Source organism: Staurois parvus, unplaced genomic scaffold, assembly GCF_062004578.1.
Source record: "Staurois parvus isolate SC_StPar_1 unplaced genomic scaffold, SC_StPar_1.0 ptg000052l, whole genome shotgun sequence".
Taxonomy (NCBI): Eukaryota; Metazoa; Chordata; class Amphibia; order Anura; family Ranidae; genus Staurois; species Staurois parvus.
In genome coordinates, this window is record NW_028317848.1 from 7,838,082 (window position 1) to 7,865,801 (window position 27,720).

The 27,720-nt window shown below is 42.5% G+C and overlaps 1 protein-coding gene across 1 annotated transcript; it reads right to left on the minus strand.

Moving 5' to 3' along the window:
• Nucleotides 1-1,261: 1,261 nt before the first annotated feature.
• Nucleotides 1,262-26,741, minus strand: LOC149470153 (RING finger protein 151-like). The gene is made up of 6 exons (XM_089666837.1): nucleotides 26,622-26,741; nucleotides 23,215-23,428; nucleotides 14,997-15,136; nucleotides 10,200-10,362; nucleotides 6,331-6,451; nucleotides 1,262-3,610 (listed from the first exon to the last, which is right to left on the minus strand). The coding sequence occupies exons 2-6, from the start codon at nucleotides 23,418-23,420 to the stop codon at nucleotides 3,377-3,379; spliced, it is 864 nt and encodes a 287-aa protein (XP_089522963.1). The 5' UTR covers nucleotides 23,421-23,428; nucleotides 26,622-26,741; the 3' UTR covers nucleotides 1,262-3,376.
• Between the last annotated feature and the right edge of the window lie 979 nt (nucleotides 26,742-27,720).

A 27,720-nucleotide genomic window follows, 5' to 3' on the forward strand; every position in this document is an offset into this window, starting at 1 on the left:
ACCATAAAAGCTTATTGCAGATTCGTTAAATCGATAGTAAAGTCAGCTTTTGAAGTTGCACCTACAGGTAAGCCCTTAATAAAGCTTGAGGTTTTTAGGATTGGGGGTGCGTGATGGATGCTTTTTGAACCACATCTGATTTGCATGATCTGCAGCCTTTACAATGGAGCCAGTTTACATATGTGTGGGCTGGCTACAGCTCATTTTCAAAAACAGTCCAGTACGATTTTTAGTCCGGTTCAGACGTGATTTCCAATGTCTTACACTATGACAATTCACACCTAAACCATTGAACAAAGTTGCACCAGAGGGGCTGAAATTGCACCAAACCGACCCGCACATATGTGAACCCAAGTTTTACACCCCGATCACATCGGGTGTCATTTGGCATGTGATTTGCAAATTGTATGCCAAGTCGCACCCTATTGTCCGCAATTAGAGTAGTCAAATGAGTGCAGTTCTGACTTGGTCGGAGCTGTACCGATTTCTAAAGTAGTACATGTACTGCTTTTGGTGCGATTTGTATAGACATCTGTGTCAGATGTCTTGCAAATCTCACCTGACATCGGCATCTCACCCGACTTTGAAATCGTGCGACTTACAGTGAAGTCATATGATTTCAAAGTCGGGCTTGATATGACCAGGGGGTAAAACATTTCCATCCCAGCAGTAATGATGTTAACAACATACAGTACTTCTTACCTAGGATCAGTTAGAAATCTATGCCAAAAGAAATAAGGCACTTGACATTACTGACCTTCTGAAAATGCTAATTGTCTGGCAGTTACTGTATGGCATGGTTCACACTAGTGCGATATGACATGACAGTGGAATTGTATCAGATTTTGTCCTCGTAGACCTCAATATTAATCTGTACATTTTGGTTTAGGTGCATTTTTGTCAGTTTTGTGTATAAAATCCAGTCTCCTCCTCCTCCTCCTCCAAAAACCAGTATTAAAAACATAATAAACACACTACAAAATGACACTGAAAATCAGATCAAGTCGAAGCTGCCCTTGTTGTGAATCTAGCCTATATCTTATCCCCTGACTTTGGTGCTTCTGAGTCAGTAATGGTTGCATGCTTGTAGAACTTTCCGAAGCACAGGACTACAATGACAGCCTCAGTAATTCTTTCAGCATAGGTTTTCTTTCTTATAAGAAGTTATTTGAAACAAAGTTTTGCAATAAACCGGATTCTTGGTGTGTAATCAGATAATGAGAAAATTTGAAACTTCAAAATACAACTCCAGACAAATGGCTACATGCAGTTGAAATATATACATTTACTATTTTGATTAAAACCACATTGTACATCCTGACAAGAGACCCGTATAAGAAATTCATATTTCAGCTTCATATGTCCTCTCTGCTCCTGAGTCTTCTCTGTATTAGACTTCTGTCCAGCTAGAGGGGAATGTAATGCTATTAATCCAGAAAGCAGCAGAATGATCTTACTGACTAGCAAAGCTGTTGATAACATTACTACAATGGCCGGCCAGAACTACACATTTGTTGGCAGGATAAACAGTAAACTTATGTGCGAGAGGCACTCAAGTCAAACGGGGACTTTTGAGTTTATATAATAAAAGAACAAATTTCAAGTAGTGGAAATTGCATTTATTTTTCTTCAACATACTCTCCGGCTACATTTATACACTTATCTCTTGTATGGCAGTCCTCACGGCTATTGTTGTCTGGCTCCTTGGTCTCACTATTCCTCCCCTCCCAATTGGTCGACCCATCGTTCGGGCGGACACTTGGAGGGGGAGGAGCCTTATTCATATGATCTCCTCAATTGGCCTCTTATCTCATCCTACTCCACTATATAGGTTTGCAATATGTCTAGTGGTTTTAGCTCTGAAGAAGGGAGTATGTCTCCCGAAACGCGTTAGTATACCGTGTTGCAAGACTAACGTTTGCTGGGACTATCACATTGGATCCTTGTTTGTTCACTTGACTCTTGGTTTGTGAGTATATACTTTTGTCATTTTTAATAAATTCCTTTTTATCACGGTAATGCATGAGGAGAGTGCGCCCCTTTTTTGCTTTCTTCACGCTTATCCTAGTGTTTTACTAATGCCTGGAAAGCTTTGGCATAGAAAAATTTGTCAGTTTGCCTGAATCATCCTAGGACAACCTGCTTCATTTTGTCATCATTGCGTGCACCGTTCCCACAGAGAGATTTGCCTCTTATGCGATTTCATGACAGGCTATGCGTCAATTATCCAGGATCAGGCGTTCCACCAGCTAAATGTTCACAGGAATGACTGCTGTGGGCTGGGAACCACTATGGCCGGAATCATTATTGATGGACATATGGCCATCTTTGAAGCAATTACAAAATTCAAATGTCTTACTGCGGCTGAGCGTCTTATCACTGAACTGCGCTTGAAGTCTTCTGTAAATATCTGCAGGTTTTGCGCCTTCATTTACAAGAAACTTCATCACCCCATGCTGTTCCATGCACGCGCTAACACTGTTGTCTACCATCTTGATTAGTGGTCTCTGCACTGGCCCGCGACATGTGCGCCGCCTATCAGTAATAGGACACACTTGCCACTACTGCGTGTAGTACCGACACTACCATCCCTTTTCATACCTGTAAAATTAAAAGTCCTGGTTTGACTTGAACGCCCCTCGTACTTCATCTGTCTGGTTAGCTGTTTTTCTACTTCAATATTATCTATATAGAGACATACTGTAAAAAGCTTCAAGAGTATACCTATCGTCCTATCTGTTGCCAATGCTTCTATAGCAGCTAAAATATGTATTTTCTGTTATTTTACAAATATACTTCCTAATTTTAGTGGCTATTTCATATATCATTTGTAACATAATGATTTTTAGGCATTGTCCTCTAATCTTAGTGGTTTAGATATGCTATTCACTCTGGTTTAATAGAAATTTTATATTTTCAGCATGCTGGTAGAAGCCATAGACGGGCTGAATGTACAATTTTGGCCTCTTGCACACAGTACCATACAACTGCATCGCATTCTTCATGGTGTTTTAGTGCTCCTAGAAGGGTCAGGTGCAGCTTTCAGCCTTTCAATGTCTATGGCAGACTACTCCTGGACGGGATTGAACGCTGTACCAAGTGGTCCCCCTATTTAGGGCCCTATGTGTTCAACATAGGTCTTCTGCACTACATTCCTGGAAGGGCATACTGCAGCTAGATGGTCCATATGCAAAGGACCTTCAAAAGAGTGAGCAGCACTGCTGTTCGATTAAACTAGATTGTGATTTATCACTTAACACCCATTACTGTCTTATGTAATCAAAATGTAAATATAGAATAGAGATCTTCACTTTAGGCTATAGGGTTGAATTTTATAAACCTTTTTTAATAATACCCATACGTCATGTTCAGAAGTTTAGATAACAGTGACTTCTCTGGGTTTTCTCTTTATACTCTCTAAGCGTGTTAGTGGGCGACTGTTAGGTGGTTTTTGGGCATCATCATTTCTTGATCTGCACTCGCGCTGTAAACCTTTTAGAAGTTCCATAAGTTCCCGTTTCTCCAGGTCTGCTTGCTCCAAGTCCTGCCGATGCTGTCTTTCTGAAGCCATGAGAGTCCTCACGTCAGACATCATTCGTGACATCTGACTCTGCCAAGACAAATCACAACGTGTCATACTCTTCTGTAACTTTACATGTAGCATTCAAAAGCAGATTGCACGGATAATAGCTTGATAGCAAAGCTATAGAAATCCCTTGACCAAAGTAAGCAATGCTTCTGGAAAATGACCTAGTAGTTTTTGTTTTTTTCCAAAAAAATAATGGTGTTTATATTAAAGGGAAACTCCACTTTTGTGGAAAAACTTAATATAGCACAGGGCTTAAAATTTCAAGTCCTGAGCTACTAGCCAGGCCTTAGAGTTACTCGCCACCAACAAACACACACAAACAGAGACACCTGTACACACGGACAGACATGTACATACACACAGAAACGTACACACACGCACACATACATGTACGTACACACAGAAACATGTACACACGCACAGAGACACATATACACACACTCAGGCACGTACAGACGCATACACACAGATACATGTACATACACAGAAATACACACGCACAGACATGTACATACACACACATACATGTACATACACGCAGACACATGTACAGATACACACACGTACAAACACACAGACACATGTACAATTGTACATGCATACACAGACAAACACACACACATGTACATGTACACCCCCCCCCCCCCCCCCCCATAAAAAGTTGCAGTACTTCGTTGTTTACTCACAGATTCGGGGTACTGCACTCCAGGGGGGAGGCAGAGCACAGCACATACTCCTTCCTTTGCTTTCACTGCGCTCAGCTATTGAGCAGTCTGACGGCTCCCAGTGCCAATGACAGATCTGGCCTGAGCTCTGAGCCTGCTCAGCAAGACGGCCCTGGGGGACACACTCGCCCCCACCATAATTTCCACTCTCCACTGGCGAGCAGGCGAGTGGAAATTTCAAGCCCTGATATAGCATATACAATTATGACACAAGCCATTTGTAATTGAACATTGTTAAAAATGATTTTTAACTTTTAAATCTGCAGCGCTTTATTCCTCAACTAAAATTAAATGCAACATGGAATCCTGGAGGTATTCCGTACACGGTTGGTGTACAGATTGCCCCAGAAATGTCATTTCCTGCTTGTGTGATTGGCTCACTGATTTACCCAGAATTCGGTACTAAGATTCAAGTCAGATTTTAGGCATCCTCTGCATCAATAACTTCAGATTTGGTGAGATGCTTTTAAAAGGAATGCAGACACTACAACTCTCCTCATTACTGCAAGTGCATCAAATGAAAAAGTCACTCCCATTCAGAATCAGTATCAACAAGACAAAGAAGAACAAAACACTGTTCCTTCGGAGCAGAATCAGGTAGGAATCTTCTACAATCTTTGTTACAATCCCTCAATGATCCCTACATAGATCACCCAGAGGGGAGTGTTTTTTCTTAGCAATGTGGAGTCACTCTATAATGGGTAAACAGTGACTGCCTTTATTGGATTCAGTAAGTCCCATGAGTGTTTAAAATTGACATTCTCCAAGGTAACAGAGCATTGTCCCATTTACAGGACTCACAATTCTGTGTATTCTTGGAGTCCATCTAGTGACACAGGACTTTTGAACAATTGTGTAATATTGCCTCCTACCAGAGCATTTGACACTGTAGGCCAGCCCCACAGGGTATAACCTATCCCAGCAAGCTTTCATTTCCAATTAGTATTCTCGAAGGATGAACATTTTTCTTCAGTTCCTCTAATTACTAGACTTAACAGTGAACTATAAGCAAATTTTTTTTTTTCATTTTGGATAGAGCAAGGGAGGGTTATAACCCCTGTCAGATTTTTTTCACCATCTGTGTCCCATTGCAGAGATTTCCCTTCAAATCCCATAGCCAAACAGGAAGTGAGAGGAAATTGGTGCAAATTAAGGGAATTTCTTGGGGACCCCCAGGTCACCAGAACTAGTTTCCCCATTGGAAGATTTCCCCTCTATTACTTTTCTGAGGACAATCAGAAATTTTATTTTACTTTTACTTTCAATGATAATGATAAACAGGAGAAATAAAGAGGGTGAATCTCCTTCACGGGGGCACAGACGGCAATAAAAATTGACAAGCATTCTAATCCCTCTCCACTCTATCCAAAATGAAAAAAAAAAGTTTTGCCTTTAGTTATACTTTAACCCTAGCCAATTCTTCCACACTTTATTATTCCTGTCACCTCCTCAATTTATGGCTTCCAACCTCCCAGTGTTGCCACAACACTTTGATAATCTTCACTGAGCCCTCTCCCACCTATTGGACCAAGGTGTCCGTGTCCCTGATCATGCAGGAAAAAGTGTCATGGGTTTTATGTTAAACTTTTTACAGAACCCAAACCAAAGGAGCTACGGTCCCATCTGCTTCACAGGATCTAAGTACAGGGCATTCCAGTGACCCTCAAAGCTCTGGAGTGGCCATGGAGAGTGTTGTACACCAAGCTAGTAAGGAGACTCACTGACACACTGTTTCTCACGACTGCTCTCCCAAGGACTAATCTGTTATCCTAGTTCTCAGTCGCTGGCTTTATTGACTTGGTTGCTGAAAGCTAGGTTTTGAGACCATCGTGCAGTCTGTCAACCCTATGATGATGAAGGTGTGCAAGTCAATTTCCCCCAAAGGTCTAACATCGGACATGGAAGGCATACTTTGGTTGGTGATAAAAGGCTTTCACCCCAGGAGTTTCTCTATGTGATGGATTTCTAAAAATTCAAAATAAGTGTTTCAAAATAAGTATGACATGGAAACCTTACCTTGAGCTCTCCGATTTCACTCTGTAGAACACTCTCTTTCTGCACCATGTGTCTTCTCTGAGAGTCAAGCCTGGATTCCATCTCCCGCTTTGTTTCCTCAACTCTGCAGATCATTTCAGACCTAATAAAAACAACATCATTGGATTACTAGGGGTGGCACACAAATGAGTTCTCATTTAACTTCATATCTTTGAAGCTCATTTTAGTGTACCCTTTTATTCACAACCTGGAGCTGAATATTTTGTAGACTTAGGGTGAAATATCATATTCTATCAGTATACTAGAAACTACTGACTTCCCATTATCTTCCATAGAACTGGTTTTGCATCTAATTTATGTCAGTAAAACTGGTTAAGGTAGAAGGAAAGACTAAAATGACCATGGTTTAAAATGTTGCTTCCCGATTCATACATATCCTGTATACCGTTTGGTCTGATCTTTCCATTTGCACAGCCCTTGCCCACATGTGTCAGTGTGCGGTATGACATGAAAATAGAGCTGAATTACATAGAACCATGTTGTCACCGGCCAGCTTCCACTGCTCCACTGTTGTCGGCATTCCCACCCAGCAGCCGCTCACTGACACTCGCAGACCTGGGTGAGCTGTGTGACTATGTGATTGCCCAAAGAAGATTAAAAATAAGGTACATACACTGAGATTTTTTTTCAAACAGTATGCAGCATGTATACGAGCGGGGGGGGGGGGAGTTCACAATGGGGAGATTTTCTTTCATATTCTAACCTGCTAACACACAAGGCTTTGCTAGTAGCTAAACTTCTCCTCCCTGGAGTACACTTTTTATATACAGTATATCTTTGGAGAAGAAATTCTGGGGACACTAAGGCTGGGTTCATACCGTTGGGCTGCCAGTTGGACAAGAGTGGCTTGTTATAAGTAGAGAGTTCATTATTAAAGCTGGCTTTTCTAAATGCGTATACCTTTGTGCTACCGTGGCAGAAATCATAAAATTTTGGCATTGATATTGAAAATAAACTGTCTTTAATTTAGGGATAGTGACCATATGAAGCCATTTATTATCACATAGTTGTTTGGCTCCTTAGTAAATCATAATGATAACAGAAAATACACACAAATGGCCCTGATCAAAAGTTTACATACCCTGGAATGTTTGGCCTTGGTATAGATGCACACGATGACACACACAGGTTAAAATGGCAATTAGAGGTTCATTTTCCACATCTGTGGCTTTTTAAATTGCAATTAGTGTCTGTGTATAAATAGTCAATGAGTTTGTTAGCTCTTACGTGGATGCACAGACTAGGCTAGATAATTAGCCATGGGGAGCAGAAAACAGACGTCAAAAGACCTGATTAACAAGGTAATGGAACTTTATAAAGATGGAAAAGGATATAAAAATATATCCAAAGGCCTTGAAGATGCCAGTCAGTACTGTTCAATCACTTATTAAGAAGTGGAAAATTCAGGGATCTCTTGATGCAAAGCCAAGATCAGGTAGATCAAGAAAGATTGCAGCCACAACTGCCAGAAGAATTGTACCGGATACAAAGACAAATCCACAGGTAACCTCAGGAGAAATATGGGCTGCTCTGGAAAGACGGTGTTGTTTCAAGGAGCACAAATAAATGATACTTGAATGAAAATGAGTTGCATGATTGAGTTGCCACAAAGAAGCCTTTATTGCACCAATGCCACAAAAAAGCCTGGTTACAATATGAATACCACCGTGACATGCCTGACGGCTTCTGGCACACTGTAATCTGGAGTGATGAGACCAAAATAGAGATTTATGGTCACAACTATAAGTGCTATGTTTGTAGAGGGGTCAACAAGGCCCATAGCGACAAGAATACCATACCCACTGTGAAGCATGGTGATGGTTCACTGATGTTTTGGGGGTGCATGAGCTCTAAAGGCATGGGGAATCTTGTGTTAATGTATGGCAAGATGAATGCAGAATGTTATCAGAAAATACTAGCAGATAATTTGCATTCTTCTGCACAGGGGCGGATTGACAACTCATGGGGCCCCCGGGCAATGGGGGATCATGGGGCCCCTTTGTCCTTGCCAAAACTCAAAAAAGCCTATGAAAAAGGTACCAGGGGCATCTCATGGGGCCCCCTACTGACCCCGGGAGCTCGGGCAGTGCCAAGTTTCCAAATGGTCAGTCCGCCCCTGCTTCTGCAGGAAAACTGCACATGGGACGGTCTTTCTAGTATGACAATGACCCTAAGCACAAGGCCAAGTTGACCCTCCAATGGTTACAGCAGGAAAAGGTGAAGGTTCTGGAGTGCCCATCACAGTTTCTTTACCTTAACCGCTTCCCCTCCGCCCTATAGCAGTAATACTGCTACAGGGCAGCAAGGATGCACAAAATCACATATATATATACGTGATTTTGTATTTCTGGGTAGGGGGCAAGTGCGAGCCGCAGTGTGACCCTACCTGCACCGCCATTATTGATTACCGAGGATCTCCAACGGGGAGGAGGGCTGCTTTGTTTACTAACAGTTATGCTCCCTGTCAGCTCGGGCACTCTGCTTTGGATGGCTGTGCACATCCAGAGCAGTGTGCTTACAATGAAGCACCAACACACCGCCCCCCCCCCCCCCAGTAAAACACTCCCAGCACACAGTTATCCCTTTGATTGCCCCAGATGTTAACCTCTTCCTGCCCAGTGCCATTAGTACAGTGTCAGTGCTTTTTTTTTTAGCACTGATCACTGTACTGATGTCACTGGGGATGTCAGTGACACCAAGTCATTTCCTCCCAGTGTCAGAATGCCCTCCGCAGTCCTGCTATAAGTCGCTGATTGCCCCCATTACTTGTAAAAAAAAAATTCCAGTATATATACCTCCATTTGAAAATGCTATAACTTTCACGTAAACCAATTAATTTACACGTATTGGGATTTTTTTTTAGCAAAGACATGTAGTAGAATACATTCTGCCCTATATTTATGACGAAATTTGATTTTTAGCAGAATACATTTTTGCCTAAATTTAATTTTTTTTATTTTTTTACTGGACATGTTTAATAGCAAAAAGTCAAAAATTGGGGTTTTTTTTCAAAATTTTCGGTCTTTTTTTTATAGCGCAAAAAAATAAAAAACGTACAGGCGATCAAATACCAGTGAACGAAAGCTCAATTCGTGTGAAAAAAGGACATAAATTTAATTTGGGTGCAGCGCTGCATGACCGCGTGATTGTCAACTATAGTAATGCAGCGCCGTATCGCAAAAAATTGCCTGGTCAGGCAGGGGGGTAAATCCTCAGGGGGGCAAGTGGTTAATATCATTGAGCCACTATGGGGAGATCTCAAACGTGTGGTTCATGCAACACGACTAAAGACTTTACATGACCTGGAGGCATTTTGCCAAGACAAATGGGCAACTATACCACCTACAAGAATTTGAGGCTTCATGGACAACTATTACAAATGACTGCACACTGTCATTGATACTGAAGGGGGCAATACACAGAATTAAGAACTAAGGGGATGCAGACTTTTGAACAGGAGTCATTTAATTTGTTTACTTGTTGCCATGTTTTGTTTCATGATTGTGCCATTCTGTTATGACCTACAGTTGAATATGAATCCCATAAGAAATAAAAGAAATGTGTTCGCCTGCTCACTCTTTGAAAAATAAAGATAGAAACTGGCTGCTTGCCATGCTCAACTGCATGGTTTTTTTTTTTTAAATGGTCCTGTATATTACCAACTCTCCAAGGGTATGCTAACTTTTGAGCACAACTGTATGTATCAATTAAGTTGAGAAAAAAAGGATTTAACACAAAACAACTCTACCTTCAGTTTGATTCCCTTCACATCACGTACATTTAAAATCTCAGAGAATTGTACGCTGTAACTGTAATGTAATGGCTGTTACCTTAGAAGCTCAAGTTCCGTCCTCATTTCAGCTATGCAGTTATGCTGTAAGTCTTCAGCGCTAAGAATGGCATAACCACAACCATTCGGACACTCTCGACTTCGATGTTCACACACTGCCAGATGGCTGTCCAGGTTTCTTCGCTCAAACTGAGCAGGGCAACCTGGTAGTCAAAAATAATCCACTTAAAACTGAAGTGTAGTGTGCACATTTAATCCATACCTTTGTTCTGACTCCCCCTGGTCAACATGCAATCAAATACTTTTGATTTGCATTAAATGCCTCTTTTGAGACCCAATGGATATCTCTGCAATCTTTGCTCTGAATTTGGTGGGATGGGCTGGAAGGCTCTTGCAAACATCCCACCATTCTGCCTCTGATCTTTTTCAAAAGCATTATATGAAGGATCACATCCCCAGGATCCTTCTAAATGTGACTGCTTCCCCCTGCTGGTCACTGGGTGCTGCAGACTTTAACAGTGCTGTCTGCTGATTGGTTTCTTAATCATGCACATCTAAAGGGAAGCTGGGGATGTGTTCTTTCACATGGGAAACAAAAACGTTGATGGCAGAGAAAGCTAATAGTGGCAGGTCAACAACAGAACAGATCGGAGGGATAAGTGATTGATAACTGACTAAAGTAATTCAGACAAGATTTTAAGGTGGGATCAAGATAGCTGCTGCAGCTCCAAAGGGATATACTTTAGAGATGCTAGTCTGCAGGAAATTGAGAGTAATCAGTTTCAACACAAGAGAGGACTTGCTACAAGTATGGGGAAACAATGTAAGGATGAAGTTCAGTTTTAACATGGATCTAAACCCAAGAACAAAAATATCGTAGTTTACAAGTCCCTAGATGTAGGAGTTGGATTCATTTTCTTTTTAGGCATTCACTCCTTTATTTTTACCTGGTGATTCTGCCAGTAACACACTCCCTATGTTAGAGTAACAACACTCACTTACTGTATTATTTCTATAGAGAACCAGCATTGTACCTAAACAAAGGAAGTGTTTTAGGAAAACAGAACTCATCCACCCACCTAATTGCCATCACATAAGGGGGAGGTGTTCTGTAGTCTACATAGGGATCCATGCTGGCAAGTGATAAGATAACAGTATATGAGACGACAGATGAATTATCAGCATTGCCTCATCCCAATCCAGACCTTATGACAGTATATTGTGTAGAAAGAGCTGGAAACAGAAAACCGGGTCAGGCACATTGCTAGTTCCAGAGAACAGAGCACAGTCAGGGAGATTAGCAGTGCATTGGGAAGGAGAGAAAGAAGACAGTGCATTCAAAATACGCAGCATGCCTGCTATTCTTGAGAAAGAGACTACAGCACGGGTGGACTGACCATTTGGAAACAGGGGCACTGCCCGAGGGCCTGGAGTCAGTAGGGGGCCCCATGAGATGCCCCTGGTACCTTATTCATAGGCTTTTTTGAGTTTGGGCAAGGACACAGGGGCCCCATGATCCCCTATTGCCCGGGGGCCCCATAAATTGTCAGTCCGCCCCTGGACTACAGTACTAGCTGTTGGCTTGTGCTGTGAATGACAGTACACTGGAGGCAAGTGCCTTCATATGTAAAAACAAAAGCCCACAACACAATCCTTTAGATTGTAAGCTCCATGAACAGGGCCCTCCTATTCTTCTGTATTGAAATGTATTGCAATTGTACCGTCCTCTCTTTATGTTGTAATGCAGTTCAATACAGAAGAATAGGAGGGCCCTGTTCATGGAGCTTACAATCTAAAGGATTGTGTTGTGGGCTTTTGTTTTTACATATGAAGGCATTTGCCTCCAGTGTGCTGTATTATAATTATATTATACAGGATTTATAAAGTGCAAACTTTATAAGAGCATGTCCACATACAGGATCCAGCTCAGTGAGAATGAAGATGGGGAGAAGCCTAGTGCTGTGCTGCAACTTCTCCACGGGAATCATACATTGGGATTCAGCTTGTGGTGGAGCTACAGCTAACAAAATTAGAAAAAAATATATATCCTTTTACAGCACAATGCAGCTATGGATCAGAATGGGACCGCGTGCTTTATGCACTAGGTCTGCTGGGGGATTCCATAAATATTTTAAAAATTACTATTAGCATACAAATTGAACACCTAACATATGTAACACGCTCCAGGTTAGCTGGATAGCTGTTTGTTTGTTTTTTCTTGAGTAGCAGCCCGGATGAGTCAGCCTGTGAATGAGGCAGGAGTTAACCTCAGGACAGGCTAGGGAGGTTCTGAAGGTCAGAGGTTCTGGAGCACTCCCACCTCTCCAGAAACCTGAGAGCTTACTAGGGGAGGGGAGGATGCTCAGATCTACATACTTGAGGGACCTTGGCTAGGCATGGTGACCAAGGCAACCCTTAAGTATCTCAGAGTCTGGGAGAGTCAGGGCAGTGTTGGATGGAAGATGGATTAAGAGGAAGGCTGAAGTGAGGAGCCTGGGAGGGGGCCTACCTATGGGCAGTTGCTGGAAGGGAGGTGTCAGGGACCGTGAGTCTTGCCATGGCGCACAGGTCTGCGCATGCGCAGATTGCCTAGGCGCATCAATGTGCAGGCATTAGGACCTGGGCTTCCGCTGCGGCAATTGCAGCCGTGCATGCGCACACGGGCATGCACCTGGCACCAATGACGGTGCAGGGTGCACTATTTAAACTGGCCAGGCGGTGATCAGATTGCCGCAAGGTCTAGTTCCTGTTACCTGTGTTCCTGAAGTGCGTTCCTTGTTTCCGACCCTGCCTGTCCTGATTCGTGTTGACCTTCTCCTGCTCTGACCCCTGGCTCGTCCCTGACTATTCCTCTGCCTGCCCTTATTATTATTGGACCTCCCATTGCTGAACCTTGGCTCGTGACCTGGCTACTCTCCGTCTACTGCTTAGTACCTATCTGCCTCCACCGTTACCGACCCGGCTAGTCTGAACACGCTCACTCCTGACTGTCATCCATTCATCCCGCTCGGGACCTTGACCTGTCAGCCTCTTCACATCAGGCTCACCCCTGGCACATACCCTCAGCAGGACCCCTCTACCACAGTTGGGTGCACTCAGGGGCCGCAACCTGGTTTCAGTCTCGCACCAAGTCCATCCCCACCATCAGGGGCTCTGGTGAAAAGGCAGACTGGGACTTAGACTCCGCGTCCTGGGAAATCCCGTTCTGTGGATCACTAGAGATCCTGCCGGGCGGTGTCTGACAGGAGGATCTCCTCTGTCCCATCATCTCCTTGGGAGGACAGCCTGTGAAGCAGGCAAGGAGCCAGCCAAGACACATTGGGCTAAAGGAAGCCTGATAGGAGGTTCCTAGGTGAATCCAGCCCAGAATAAGACCTGAAGGCAGCCATCAACTGCCAAGCAAACGGAAAGACAGAGTGAGTACTCCTACACCCTCTGGGCCAGATAAGGGGAGAGGGCAGTCAAGTGCAATACCCAACTAGTCTTCATCCGGGACTGTTCCCAATCTATAGTTCTTGGGCTCCCTTGCCCAGGGAATACCCTCAGGCAGCTGGGTGAAGAGGAGGAATCATCTGGGATCTGAGGAGCTACACCAAAGGGCTTTGGATGCTCTTAGAGGAGAGACTATTTTAATCCACATTTTTTGTACATAGTTGCTCTAAGTTGTCCTCAAGTTTGCAGTTTCCTTGGGCCCTTATACCCCTGGACCTCATCCAAATTGTTAACCCCTTAATAAAACAACAAAACCAAGCTCAAGGACTGTTTACTGTCTCCACTGTGCAAAGTGTGGAAAACAATGTGTGTTGCCTGGCTGTGCAAAGCTTTAGGGGAACCCAAAACTCAGCAACTCCTAAGGGGGTAGTGCTACACATATACAAATGTAATTTCAGAAAAGGGACAGGTCTTTTTATGAGGGGGAAAAAACGCATATGTTTTGGATAATTCCATGTAATGGAGAGGAGGTATGGTCACAGTCCTGATTTTGTAATTCCAGCGTGTTAAAGCTGAGCAAGGGCCTGATTCAACAACAGTAACAAAAAGCTCTGCTCCCATGAACCAAAAGCAGTTATCCTATCTGTTTATAATGCAGTATTCAAGAGCAGTGGTCTCCAAACTTTCTAAAAACGTTTACTGTCCTTCAGACTTTAGGGAGAAGAGACTGATTTACACCAGAGAGAGAGAAAATGCCCCGTTGTCAGTGGGAGTAAACATGTCCTCAGACTTGGTGGTCAGTGGGAGTAAGACAATTTATGAGTTGTGGTCCTCCGTTGGTGTCAGTGGAAGGAATAATGCCCCATCATTGGTGTCAGTGGAAGGAATAATGTCCCATCATTGGAGTCAGTAGGAGGTATATTGCCCCATCATTGGTGCCATTGGGTATAATAGTGTGCCATCATTTAGATCAGTGGGGAGCATAGTGCCCCATCATTGGTTTCAGTGGAAGGAATAGTGCCCCATCATTGGGTGTCAGTGGGAAGAATTATGCCCCATTGTTGGTGTCTGTGGAAGGAATGGTGGCTCATCATTGATGTCAACAGGAGGAATAGTGCCACAAGGACCATATAAATGCAAGCAAAGGGCCACATCAGGCTGCAGTTTGAAGACCACTGGTAAAAATTATGCATTGTTGGTGGCAGGCAGACGTACTTTCCACTGATCTAAATACAGCCACAAAAAACACACCCTTAATGACTGGTTTAGAAAGCTAATTTATTCAGAAACTAAATTCCGAAAACTAAAAAAAACACAGCAACAAACATGGTATTGTTTAAACAGCGCTACAAATATTTTTTTTTGTTTTTGCTCTGACATACAGTTTATCAGTGTAGACACTCACCAGCGTTTATACAGGACATGCGCCCATATTCACACTCTCTCTCATGTCTGTCTATAGATTCCAGGGAACAAACCATATCACAGCCGCTCCGGCAGTTCTTGCACTGGATTTGAAGTCTGCTTAGATCATTTCTCATGTATCTGTGTTCAAATAAATCACAATGAACATGTTTTGAATTGAAATGTGTGGTTCTTGTTTGACATTTACAGCTTTACAGTGAAATACATGTATAAAATATATGGCTGTGAACTGTTTTTCCTGCCAAAGATCTGTAAATTGTTCAGCCGGAATTGTTTCTAAAAGATCGCGCTTAGGATTGAATGGGGCTCCACAGGCATTTATTTGAAGACTAACAGGGGTATCTGTAGGCACCATAACACGTGTATGTTTTAGCACCATTGCTGGATGCCTACTGGTACATGACACCACGCTCTTAACGCCAAACCTTTCAACATTCAAATATTAATTGGACTACCTGAGCTTACTACAGAAATGAATCTTGGGCTTACAGTTCTTTCTGGAACTTGGGCAAGACCTCTCCTGAATGAGAGATGTTTCTTGCCATTTAAGTAATGCCATCTTTAATTCTAAAATGCCTCAAACTTTTAAAACAGGTAAAACAAAAACAATCTGATTTTTGTATACTACGGCTGGAGTGTACGTGTATCAAATGTCAAACCTCACATAATGATGCAAAATAACTCTTCACACTGATCCGTTGCTAGTCTGGCGAATGTTTTAAAATCCTGCTTGCTGCATTTTTGGTGCAGGTTTGGGGCAGTAAAAAAAGGCACTAAAAATGCACCTCCCCTTACTCAAATCAATGGAAAAACGCATAAAAATGCACCCACATTGCGTTTTTAGTGCAGTGTTTGAGTCACATGTCCTGTAAAAAATGCACCATAATAACAGTAATAACACAGTAACATTATGGTTAAAAACGCAGTAAAAATGGATCAGTGTGAAAGTAGCCTTAAGCGTGGTGTTAGTATCATATTATTGCACCAGAGGAACTTAAAAATGTAGTGCATTTTATGCCAGAAAGGCTGCAAGTTGTCATTAGTTCGTCAGACTATCTAACCAGATATTGATACCATGTATCATCCCTGTTTAAATAGTTATATTAAATTATATTCAGCATCAAATGTAGAATAAAATATATATACAGTATATATATTAAAAACATGAGTCATAGCACCTTTTAGAGTAAATATATAACTTCAAATGAGAAAACTCCTACATTTTAACAGTGTCCACAATATAAAGCGGAGTTCCAGCTGAAAAAAAAAATAAAAGTCAGCAGCTACAAAAACTGTAGCTGCTGACTTTTAAAATGCAGACACTTACCTGTCCCTCGGTCCAGCGGTGTCCTCACCACTGTTGGTTTCACCGACCGTCTTCTCTCCCCGGCTCCGGCATCTTCAGTGTTGGCACCCGGCCGTGACAGCTTGCAACTTCACAGCATGGTGTCCACTGCACATGGTCATGAGCGAGAAGCGCTGCGCTTTATGAATGGCCCCATGGTATTCTGGGACCTATCACATGGGAAAGGGGGGGGGGGGGACAACTTCCGCTTCCGATCGCAGCAGGAGTGGGAGCGGGTACATGTAAACTTCGGGTACCCGCTCCCTAAAGGTGCCAATCCTTAATGGGGAGCAGGGGTCAAAGGCTTAAAGCAGAACTTCCCTTTTGGGTGGAGCTCTGATTTAAGTATAACTGTTACTAATCCTATGCCCCCTACAATCACTATATCTGGTCTCCCACAGTACAAAGAACATGGAAATACAATTATTTTAGTAAACATAAGCTGCTAAACACTTTTTCTCATCAGCAGTATATAGCAGTCTTGTGACTTCTATCAGTGTCCAGCTGAGCACTGGTTAAAGCTTGTATGAGGAGTTTTCATTCTGCTCTGACTGTCCTATGAAGCTGCATAACCCCTGACCCTCAGTCTGGACAGCGCTGATTGGCCCTGTGCTGATCACATGCACCCTCCCAAAGAAAAAAACTCTCTAGCAATACACACTAAACTGAGCATGTGCAGAATGACTCCTAGCGCTCTGTACTATCATCTGATGTATTGGGGACAGTAAAAGAAGGGGAGCATCAGAGAAGACAGGATCAAACAGCCTTTTTACACAATGTAGAGGATTAACCCCTTAGGTTATACAGTGAGTAAAACAAGCATGCTTTACTGAATATACAGACTGAATTTACTGTTGTGGGTTTAGTAACATTTTAAGAAAGTACTGCAAGATGTAAAGTGTTGCAAAATGAACAAACCCTGCAGCAAGATTTTCACATATCCTATTCCCTAGGGATTTCTCAGATCATTCACCCATTACCTATGATCTCTAAAATCATTAAACCCCTTTTAGTTGAATTTATTTTACTGCCTCTGGTGTTCTCCCTTGACTTAATGATTTTTTTTTTACTGTAAATAGACACACTGCACCTAGTTGCAATGCCTGGTATACAATAAAAGGCTTTTATGTTGCCTATGTAACAAAAAAATCTCAGATATTAAAACTTTGACTGCACAATGGGAAACAGATAATATAACATTTGTGGATACTGCGGAACTACTTATATATATCTAATCAGGAACTGGAAATAGGAAAATCATGGATGGATGCCAAAAGCTGTAAAGCACCATTTTTCCAGGTTTATAGCGTTACTAAACCCACAACAGTAAAATCAGTCTGTATATGCAGAAAAGCATGCTTGTTATACTGTGGAACCTAAGGGGTTAATCCTCTGCATTATGAATAAAAGGCTGTTTGATCCTGACTTCTCTGATCCTCCCCTTTTTCAAGGGCCACCTCTTATCGCCTGATAAGACAGACTGAACAGTAGGCATTTTGCACATACTCAGTTTGGTGTGTATTGCTAGAGAGGTTTTTTTTTTTTCTTGGGAGAGTGCATGTGATCAGCACATGGCCAATCAGCACTGGTCAGACAGAGGTCAGGGGTTCTGTATCCTCCTAGAGCAGAAAGAAAACTCCTCCTACAAGCTTTAGCTAGTGCTGGGCTGGACACTGATAGAAGTCACAAGACTGCTCTAACTTCTGATGCCAAAAGCTGTAAAGCACCGTTTTTCCAGACTTAAAGCGTTACTAAATCCACAACACACAACAGTCACAAGACTGCTCTAACTTCTGATGAGAAAAGGTATTTTGCAGTTTATATTTACTAACATAATTGCATTTCCATGTAGTGTGTACTGTGGGAGACCAGATACAGTGGATGCAGGGTCCTGGGTTTAGTAACACTTTAAGTTGGCCATACATTGAACGAAATTTGGCTGGTCCAGTAGGGACTGGCCAAATATCAATCAGTGTGTGGGCTCCCCCGCTTAACAGAAGTTGGTTATTTAATCAATTTCTGATGTTGGAAAAAGGTATATTGATCAGCAGCTGCAGCCAATCAGCTGTATAGTAACCCTTACTTTGAACCTGCAACAGGATTGTCGTTGATGAATTTTCCTGTTGAAGAATATAACAAACAGGCAGAATCCTATCTGCTAAGAGTTGTTATGGATTGTGATATTGTACAAGAATGGCTTGGGGGGATGGAAGATAGATATTTCATTGTAAACCTGTAAACCCTCAATAAATATTATCTGATTGGGCTATAAACTTTTTTCAATCACATTAAAATTGAACACCTCCACAGGCAGGTGTAAAAACCCCGTAATCTTCTGCCTATACTAGTGTTGATATGAAAACACTCCTAAATAAAAAAGAATCAAATAAGGCAGTGCTGCCTTATTTGATTTTCTATAAAATGTTTTGCTCCTTACATCAGAGGTTTTCCCATCCTAACATTCCTAGTCTGTCCCTGATTTGTGATAAACTAATACCATTCAGTTTTTCACAGCATCTCTATTTCCAGTAACCCCAAAGTGATGTCCTATTCCACATTCTTCATTCAATATCTTTACGTACGTGTTTTCTACTCCATTCTCCTCAAAAAAAAGATAAACTGCACATAGTGCATTATCCTCAATGTATACACACTTGTGTGACTATGAATCACACTTACAAAAATCTGTGTTAAAATGTGCTCATCACTCCTCCACATGTCCACATCTAAATATCTGTTATCCCTACTCTTACCCTCTAATTACTTGAAAACTGCTTCTCATACATTCCGCCTCCTGGATCCTTCCACTAAATAAACCTTCCTTCCATCCTTCCCAAAAGACGAACCCTCGAAAGGATGCAATTAGGTTTAATATCCTTAATTCATCAATATTGTGCTCTCATGTGCTCACTTCATCTCATAAATGTACCACCAGTGAACAATTAATCCACGCTCTGCCACCTCACAGGCCATGCAGCTTACCAAACTTAGCCGGTGTATCAGTATGAAATAATATCCGTTCCTCCTGGCCACTCTGACTCCACGTAACAAATGACAGTCAAGCTGCCCCAGTCCTCCAGCATGGGATAACAACGGTTGCTCTCAGCCCAAAATAGTTCCATTTATGACAGCATATAATGGGTCAGAAGAAAAATGCCTCCATTGTAACGGAACGGACCCAGACTTCACTTGAGTACTTCCGTTAGAATACCACTTCCCCGTCCAAACACCAACCACAGCCGACCATACAAGACTAGACTACACCAGTCTTGAAGTAAACCAGAAGGTAGACTACTTTATTTGAACACAGATACAAGATATATACACTCAGGGAACAATCCCCCCTCCCTGCATAATTACACTGGGCGGGGCAATCTACATTTAGTAACAAGAGACACACAGGTATTCAAACTTCACACCAGCAGACAGTCCCATCAGGAGGGAGGGCTGCTGGAGACACCCCCCCCACTAAGCTAATACACATAAACACATACATCCCATAATAGTTTGCTCCCAAGCCAGACAGACAATAGAACAATAGGATGCAGCCACATAACATTAAACAATCAACAACCCCCACCCCAATATTAGGACAGATCACCCTGTATCCCTAACAGGCACAGGGTGATTTACACATAAGAGGGATATGGGGAGCTGAGACAGGGGTCTTCCCACCTCTCCAAAGTGCGCTGGGTTCCATGGGCCCCCCACCCAAAGTGACTCCCGTCACATCCATAGTGTAATACAGCATTAAAATCAACCATTTATTCAATAAAAAAGCGCTTACACACGATTATAACTCATCAGCATTTTTCTCCTTTAAAAACAGCATTAGCTCACTTTGGACCAGGGGCGGACTGACAACTCATGGGGTCCCCGGGCAATAGGGGATCATGGGGCCCCTGTGTCCTTGCCCAAACTCAAAAAAGCCTATGAAAAACGTACCAGGGGCATCTCATGGGGCCCCCTACTGACCCCGGGCCCTCAGACAGTGCCCGAGTTTCCAAATGGTCAGTCCGCTCCTGCTCTGGACATCATCCAAGATGGCCGCTTGGCAACTTCCGGTCTACGTGTTGCCGCGTTTTGTCACTTCCATCTTTATCAAAGGATTTTATTGAATAAATGGTTGATTTTAATGCTGTATTAGATCATGGATGCCTTTTTCTTCTGACCCATTATATGCTGTCATAAACTGAACCACTCTTGACTGAGAGCAACCATTGTTATCCCATGCTGGAGGACTGGGGCAGCTTGACTGTCATATGTTATGTGGAGTCAGAGTGGCCAGGAGGAACGGATATTATTTCATACTGATACACCGGCTAAGTTTGGTAAGCTGCATGGTCTGTGAGGTGGCAGAGCGTGGATTCATTGTTCACTGGTGGTACATTTATGAGATGAAGTGAGCACATGAGAGCACAATATTGATGAATTAAGGATATTAAACCATATTGTATCCTTTCGGAGGGTCCATCTTTTGGGAAGGAAGGTTTATTTAGTGGAAGAATCCAGGAGGTGGAATGTATGACAAGCAGTTTTCAAGTAATTAGAGGGTAAGAGTAAGGATAACAGATATTTAGACGTGGACACGTGGAGGAGTGTTGAGCACATTTTAACACGGATTTTTGAAAGTGTGATTCATAGTCACAAGTGTGTATATATTGAGGATAATGCACTATGTGCGTTTTATCTTTTTTTGAAGAGAATGAGAGGAGAATGGAGTAGAAAACACACACGTGAAGATATTGAATGAACAAGGTGGAATAGGACATCACTTTGGGGTTATTTGAAATAGAGACGCTGTGAGAGACTTTTCGTTTGGACTTTCGGTGGAGAAAGTGTTACTTTGGCGTCTGGGGTTATTATAATTATATTTAGAGGGTACCGGTTCTGCAAGATTTGTAATACCATTCAGTTACCAGGATTCTTTTCTTTCAGTCCTTTCCCGCAATAACAGAAAGGCTGTGCAGGGTTTATTGGCTGTTCTGAGTACAGGCCACAATAGACCTCAGTAAAGGATATTTGGGTTACATTGACTTTAATTTTGAGCATTCACCCACTGGCGACCCTATTAAAACAGTATTAATCAGTGCTCTTTGCTAACTCACAGCTAAGCAACGTACACTGGAATTCAGAATGTAGTGTGGGCTAAATTCCTTGTCCTGTTGTACAAACATCCACATTTAGGCGTCAACTAAACTAAGCAAAGACACATCCATACCATGACACATAAGCAATTCTTAAAGTGTAGGTCTAGTCTAGTTTTTTCATTTAGATGGGGAGATAGGAATTAGAAACCTTGTTGATAATTTACTACTATCCAAGGCTCCAAGTCTTTCCAATCAGGTGGACCTAATCAGAAACTCCATGCAGTTCTATGGGCAGGTGGATGTAAAAAAGGACTTATGTGTTATTTTACATCCACCTATCTCCGAGTCTGTCCAGGTCCAGAAAAAAAAATGGAAAAGGACTGTATCTTATTAATTTTTTGTTTGGACCTAAACATGATGGATTGAAGGTAGCCTGATGTAAATTGATAAAAGTCTGTTTACATCTGGTCACCCATGGAGCCATCGCGGGTCCGCTACAGTCCGCCAATGCGGACATAAACTGAATGAGCACGGATGTCACAAAACTGACATCTGTCCTATTCCACTCCGATTAAACAGGGCATCTGTGAGAAGAGTGGAGTGACAACATGTGAAAGGACTCTTAGTGAGATTTGTTCGGCCACTGGGCTAAATAAGAAAAAAAAAAACAGATCCTTCTATCAAAAAAAAAGGAGGTAGACGAGGTAGATGAAGGATCCCCCGCAACGGGACATCGTACTTTGACAGCAGGGACCCGCCGCTGTTAGAATACACTGATTAGTGGCTGCAGCTGATTGGTTGAAAATGTTTCAGCAATCTTCCTTTAACAGTAGTTGAATAAACAACTTCTGGCAAGTAGGGGAACCCACACACTGGTCAAAATTTGGCCAGTCCAGCAATCAGTGTACGGCCACTTAGAACCCCAAAACATTACTCTCTCTCTCTCTCTCTTTATATATATATATTATATATATATATATATATATATATATATATATATACATACAGAGGCCCTACAGAATAAAATAGTGGGTGTTGCAAATTTTTTTTTTGCCATATGATCCAGTGGCTGTATAGCCGCTAAGATCACTTTTGCCTGATAGGGAATCGGTTGCTGAAAATGTTGATACCAGGATGATGCCTGTAGCTGCTGGAATTATCCTGGTGTAACCATGTCAGGAATGGACTCAGCACTGGTGGTGGGACTCACCTGCCATGTGGGCTGCAGTACCAGGGCTGGCCAGCGGGTGCTCTCACGTTAGGAATGGAGGAGCTAGACCGGCACAGACAATAATTAGACACCCCTAGGAGAGGAGAGAGCTACAAAGTACAAGGAGGCAGAAGGCTGTTAGGGAATTTACTCTTTCTGAAGAAGTCTAATTTGCCAGTAAGTCCATAAGCAAATTGCAAATAAATAAAAAGCCCTTTTAGCCACTGATCAGTGTCAGCAGTTATGGCAAAGCAGGGGCCCAGAGCAGCACTAAAACGCTGTTACTAAAAAGGGCACCTCTGCCAATATAAAGTCTGGTGAACGTCGGTGAGCTGCTGAATTTCAACCAACCTTCCTGTATTATTACTTCCCTAGAAGATTAACTGTATCCTATACATGTTTTCTATAGCAGTCAGCAGTGGTACGATTAGGTGATACCTCATTATTCTGTTGGCCTTAGAAAAGGTTGGTTGCTTACATATCTGCTCTGGAATGCTAGTCTCAGTCCAGCCCTGCAGGGTAATGTCTGTCCTGGAAAGTGTGCTGCATTTACCTGTGTAGGGGTCTCAGTTCAGAAACAGCCAACGTCTGTCTGTCTTCAGGGCAGTTGTTGTGGTGAACCAGCCATCCATGAATGCAGGCTGCGCAGAACGCATGCTCACAAGGTGCTTGTAAAGGATCTTCCAGTACATCCCGGCAGATACAACACAGGAGACCTTCATTCACATATCCCAGGAAACGCTCAATATCGTAACCCATAGACGTGTCTGAAAGGAAAATGGCTAAAAGCAGTAAAAAGCTGCACAGAATTCACAGTTCTCTACCCTCCTATCTATTAGGTCTGTTTGTTTCCTTTGCATTAAATTGCATGTTTAGCCAAAGCATTTAGTTTTGAATGAAGTGGGGAAGAATTAGAACCGCTGTTACTTTTTTTTACTGCTGCTTGTGTCCCACTGGGTAGATTCAACCATTCTGTCTGACCAAGTAACCATTGCCACTGAAACAGAAGGTGAAAATTCAAAATGTTACTATTATAACCAGGACAAGAGATAAGGGGAAAACTTCCAATAGAGTTTGATAAGTGTCTATGTGTCAATTCCCATTCATTTTGTGAAGAATTCTTCTTCTGACTTCCTACTAAATCTCAAGGTACAGGAAGTGAAGGGAAAGCTCCCCGATGGAACATGGGAAGCCAAACAATAAAACTGACAGGGATTTCAATTATTTCCAAATTTATTTAAAACCACAACAAGAGAGGATGGGATGAGGGGTGTAAAAGCAGAGCCACAATTTTACCTCGCCCCACCCCATGCAGGGCTGCTGTTAGAAACCATGGGGCCCCATACATCCAATCTGACATGGCCCCCTCTCCCCCAAAAAACACAGTTTACTAGGCTTTAGTTATGAATGAACACAGTGAGTGATCATCAATCGCTCATTGTGTTCATTCAGGAAAGGAATGGGCTGGTAAATGTGACATATTAACCAGACCCTTCCCCCACTCTCCATCCTTAAGTATCCTATTGTGTGCTTGTAGCTGCCAGTGGGAAGGAGAAGAGGGAAGCTGGCAGCACTGCGGGGTGGGGGTTTTGGGTGCGGGCAGGGGGGAAGGGCCCACCCAGGGCCCACCCATCACCCTCCCTGCCCACATCTGATTCACCCAGCTGCCTGGGCCCCCCTGGCTGGTCTGAGCCCTGTACAAGAGGACTGGTGGTACCCCCTTATCCACGACCCTGACCCCATGCCCGCACAGCCCACCTAAACACAGGAATGCCACTGCACTCTGGATAGAATGGAGAGGGATTTGAACCCCTGTCAATTTTTATTGCTGTCTGTGCCCCTGTTAAGGAGATTCGCTCTCTCTATTTGTTCTGTTTACTATTATCATTGAAAGTAAAAGACAATCCAAAATTTTGGGTTGTCCCCAGAAAAGTAATAGAGGGAAAATTTTCCAATGGAGACACTAGTTCTGGTGATCTGGGGGTCCCCAAGGAATTCCTTTTGTTTGTAGGGATTTCCTTTCACTCCCTGTTTGGCTATGGGATAGGAAGTGAGGGGAAATTTCCACAATGGGACAAAGATGGCGAAAAAAAAAAATCGAACAGGGGTTATAACCCTCCCTTGCTCTATTCAAAAGGAAAAAAAAAGTTTTCCCTATAGTTCTACTTTAATTTTTCTTGAAAATTTTTTTATCACTTATCTAAGTTGCTTCTCTGGTCATCTGATGGGAGGAATTTTGAAATTGAAATTTTATGGGTATCAGACAGGTCTGGACAAATATTCCCAAAACCTAAGAGCCTGTGACAATGTAGCTTTGGTCTGAGGTAAGCAGTTATAACCCCACATTAATTGTATATTATTACCCTGTTTGTGCTGATTAGCTCCCACTAGATACAACCTAGATGCCTCAAATTCTTTAAGGGCATATAGCCAATTATATAGGGGAGAACCAGGGGCGGACTGACAACTCAAGGGACCCCCGGGCAATAGGGGATCATGGGGCCCCTGTGTCCTTGCCCACACTCAAAGCACACCCAAAAAAGCCTATAAAAAGGTACCAGGGGCATTTCATGGGGTCCCCTACTAACCCTGGGCCCTCGGCAGTGCCCAAGTGCTCGAATGGTCAGTCCGCCCCTGGGGAGAACACACTAGAGCAACTTTCACACCATACAAAACACATATACGTATTTTTGCCACATTTTTACCATGTTTTTTCCAGTGTGTTTGCGCCTGTGAAAAAGAGGACATGTGACTCAAAAAAAGCACCAAAAACGCAACCGCGGGTGCATTTTTAATGCCTTTTTGCTGCAATTTTTACACGGTTTCCATTTAGGCGTGTTTTTGGTGCCACACCAGACATGCCCCAAAATGCAGCAAGCAGGACTTTGAAAAATAACTGACCCACAGCAGACCAGTGTGAAGAGTTCCGTAGGGTTTAATGGTCATTCACTTTTCTTTCGCTTTTTTACCACAAAAACAAAAGAGAAACTGATCAGTGTGAAAGTAGCCTAAAAGTGTATTTAGGAAAATTAGAGGATAGCCAGAAAACCTGCTGATCCCAAGAACCTCTTACGCGTTAACCTCAGGTACCAACTTTCGGACCTTACACACCTGTGTTCCATGGTAAAAGATCACAGGGCTATGTAGGTCTAGCCAAAAACAACTGCTAAATGATCAAGTAAGACAGACCCAGTATACCACTGATGCAGTAAAACAGAAAACTAACCACATAAAAAAAGAGTTTGGCAACCACTAGATAACAGACCAGCCCACCATCTATGCATGTACTGCTTAATGCTCATCCTTAGACCCAGTACTGCTAGTCCATCCTTTAACTATACTATTAAAATGAACACTGTTTTTCTTGTATTGTTCTAGTGCTCAAATATTGCAGCTATCTTCATTGTCAACTGCATTCTCTCACCAAAAATAAAATAAGGGTTTATAATTGCAACTGCACCTCACTATGTAGGTAGGGAAGATGCATCCATAAAGTGTGTAGGATGATAGGTAGATGAGCGCTGAAAGATTTTATAGAGCAACCAGCAAGGCAAATTGGGTTTGATTTGCTGCTACTGCTTGATAACCCATACCCTGGATGACCATAAACCTTCATGAACATTCTGGATAATACATCCCATAATTAGGGACTTGTAAATGAATGCCATCCAGTCCAGCAAATCAGAAGGAACTTTTTGGACTCAAGGAACCTAAACTTCAATTCTAAAACAACAGAAGAGGCCCTAAATAGCCCCAGATTAAAAGTGTTTAGGAGCATTGGTTGCCTAATCCTGGGATCTGTCCAACCCCCAACAACAAATACAGCTGACTTTATTTCTACATCTTCAATCAACTCCTGTATATCCTCTAAAGGCTCATTTTCTTGAGACATAAATAGCATGGCAATTACCATAAAATCTGCCAAATCTATTATGCAATCTGTGTTTTGGTAACACTTACCCAGAAGCAGCAGGACAAGGCAGAAATGCTGAAGTGAGTTCAGAGAGTGAGTTTCCACAATGTTCCACGGATATGTCCTCCTGGAGTTTTATTCCCTTCCTTCATTGTAATGACAAAGAAAGAGATTCACTTGTTGGGTTTCCTAAGAGACAGCTCTCTAGTGTTCAGACAGTCACCCTTCGAGCTATGTAAACAATATGCCACTCTTTGCTTGGAAAACGAATCCCTGGATAGTAAAATACTAAAATGTCAGTCAACAGAGAAACTGACAAATAAAAAAGCCTACATTAGCATCAATGTAACTTGGTACACAAGTGCTAGAATATGGTCTAAAAACCAAGTTCTTTGATTGATTTGATTTTAATTAATACATTTTATTTTTGAACAATGATATATTCTCCCAAACTTTTTACAGACAATGGTACCATTCATGTCATTCTCTGCTGCAGTGAAACTTATACCATTGCATGAAGCTCACACAGTATTAACTAATTGATTACCAGTGTGGCACTATTCCACATGGTGGTACTAGAGCCGCCTATATAGGGAGAGGTAGAAGTGACACGGGATGCAACAAAGTTTTTTTGGGGGGGTTGCACACAGTGCATAGCTCACCCCTAAATCTTGCACTCTGCATAACACACCCTTGAACCCTGCACTCTATATGTAACACACTCCTGAACTCTACCTAGTCTTACGGAAACAACTGGCCCCTTTGAGGGCAACCATAATGTTGGTACTGTCGCAATGAAATTTAGTTTTGAGACTCCTGTATTATAACATAGTATCAGGAGAGTTCACTTGCAAAACACACCTGGGTAGAGGCCATTCACTTCTCTCATTAGCCCTCTCGCTGCAGCATTCCAACATAAGAACTTTACAGACAATATTTCTTATAAATGAGGTGCTCTCTATATTTCTAGACCAGTGAACATGTAGGTGTATTGTCCTCTTTCTTTACCCTTTACTTCTGTGGCAGCTTTTCAGATGGAAAATGGTTAAGCCTCTTTTACACGAGCTTCTGGGGAGCTGTCAAAACAGGTGATTGAGTTGCTGTTTTACTGCTCCCTGACTTCCCACCTAAAGTCTATAGGCTAAA

Coding starts and splice junctions, on each gene's coding strand:
- LOC149470153 (XM_089666837.1), bottom strand. CDS start 23,420: ATGGGTTACGATATTGAGCGTTTCCTGGGATATGTGAATGAAGGTCTC. Junction 15,137..23,214: donor GAACTGAGACCCCTACACAG/GTAAATGCAGCA, acceptor ATTTGAACACAG/ATACATGAGAAATGATCTAA. Junction 10,363..14,996: donor CATGTCCTGTATAAACGCTG/GTGAGTGTCTAC, acceptor TTTGACTACCAG/GTTGCCCTGCTCAGTTTGAG.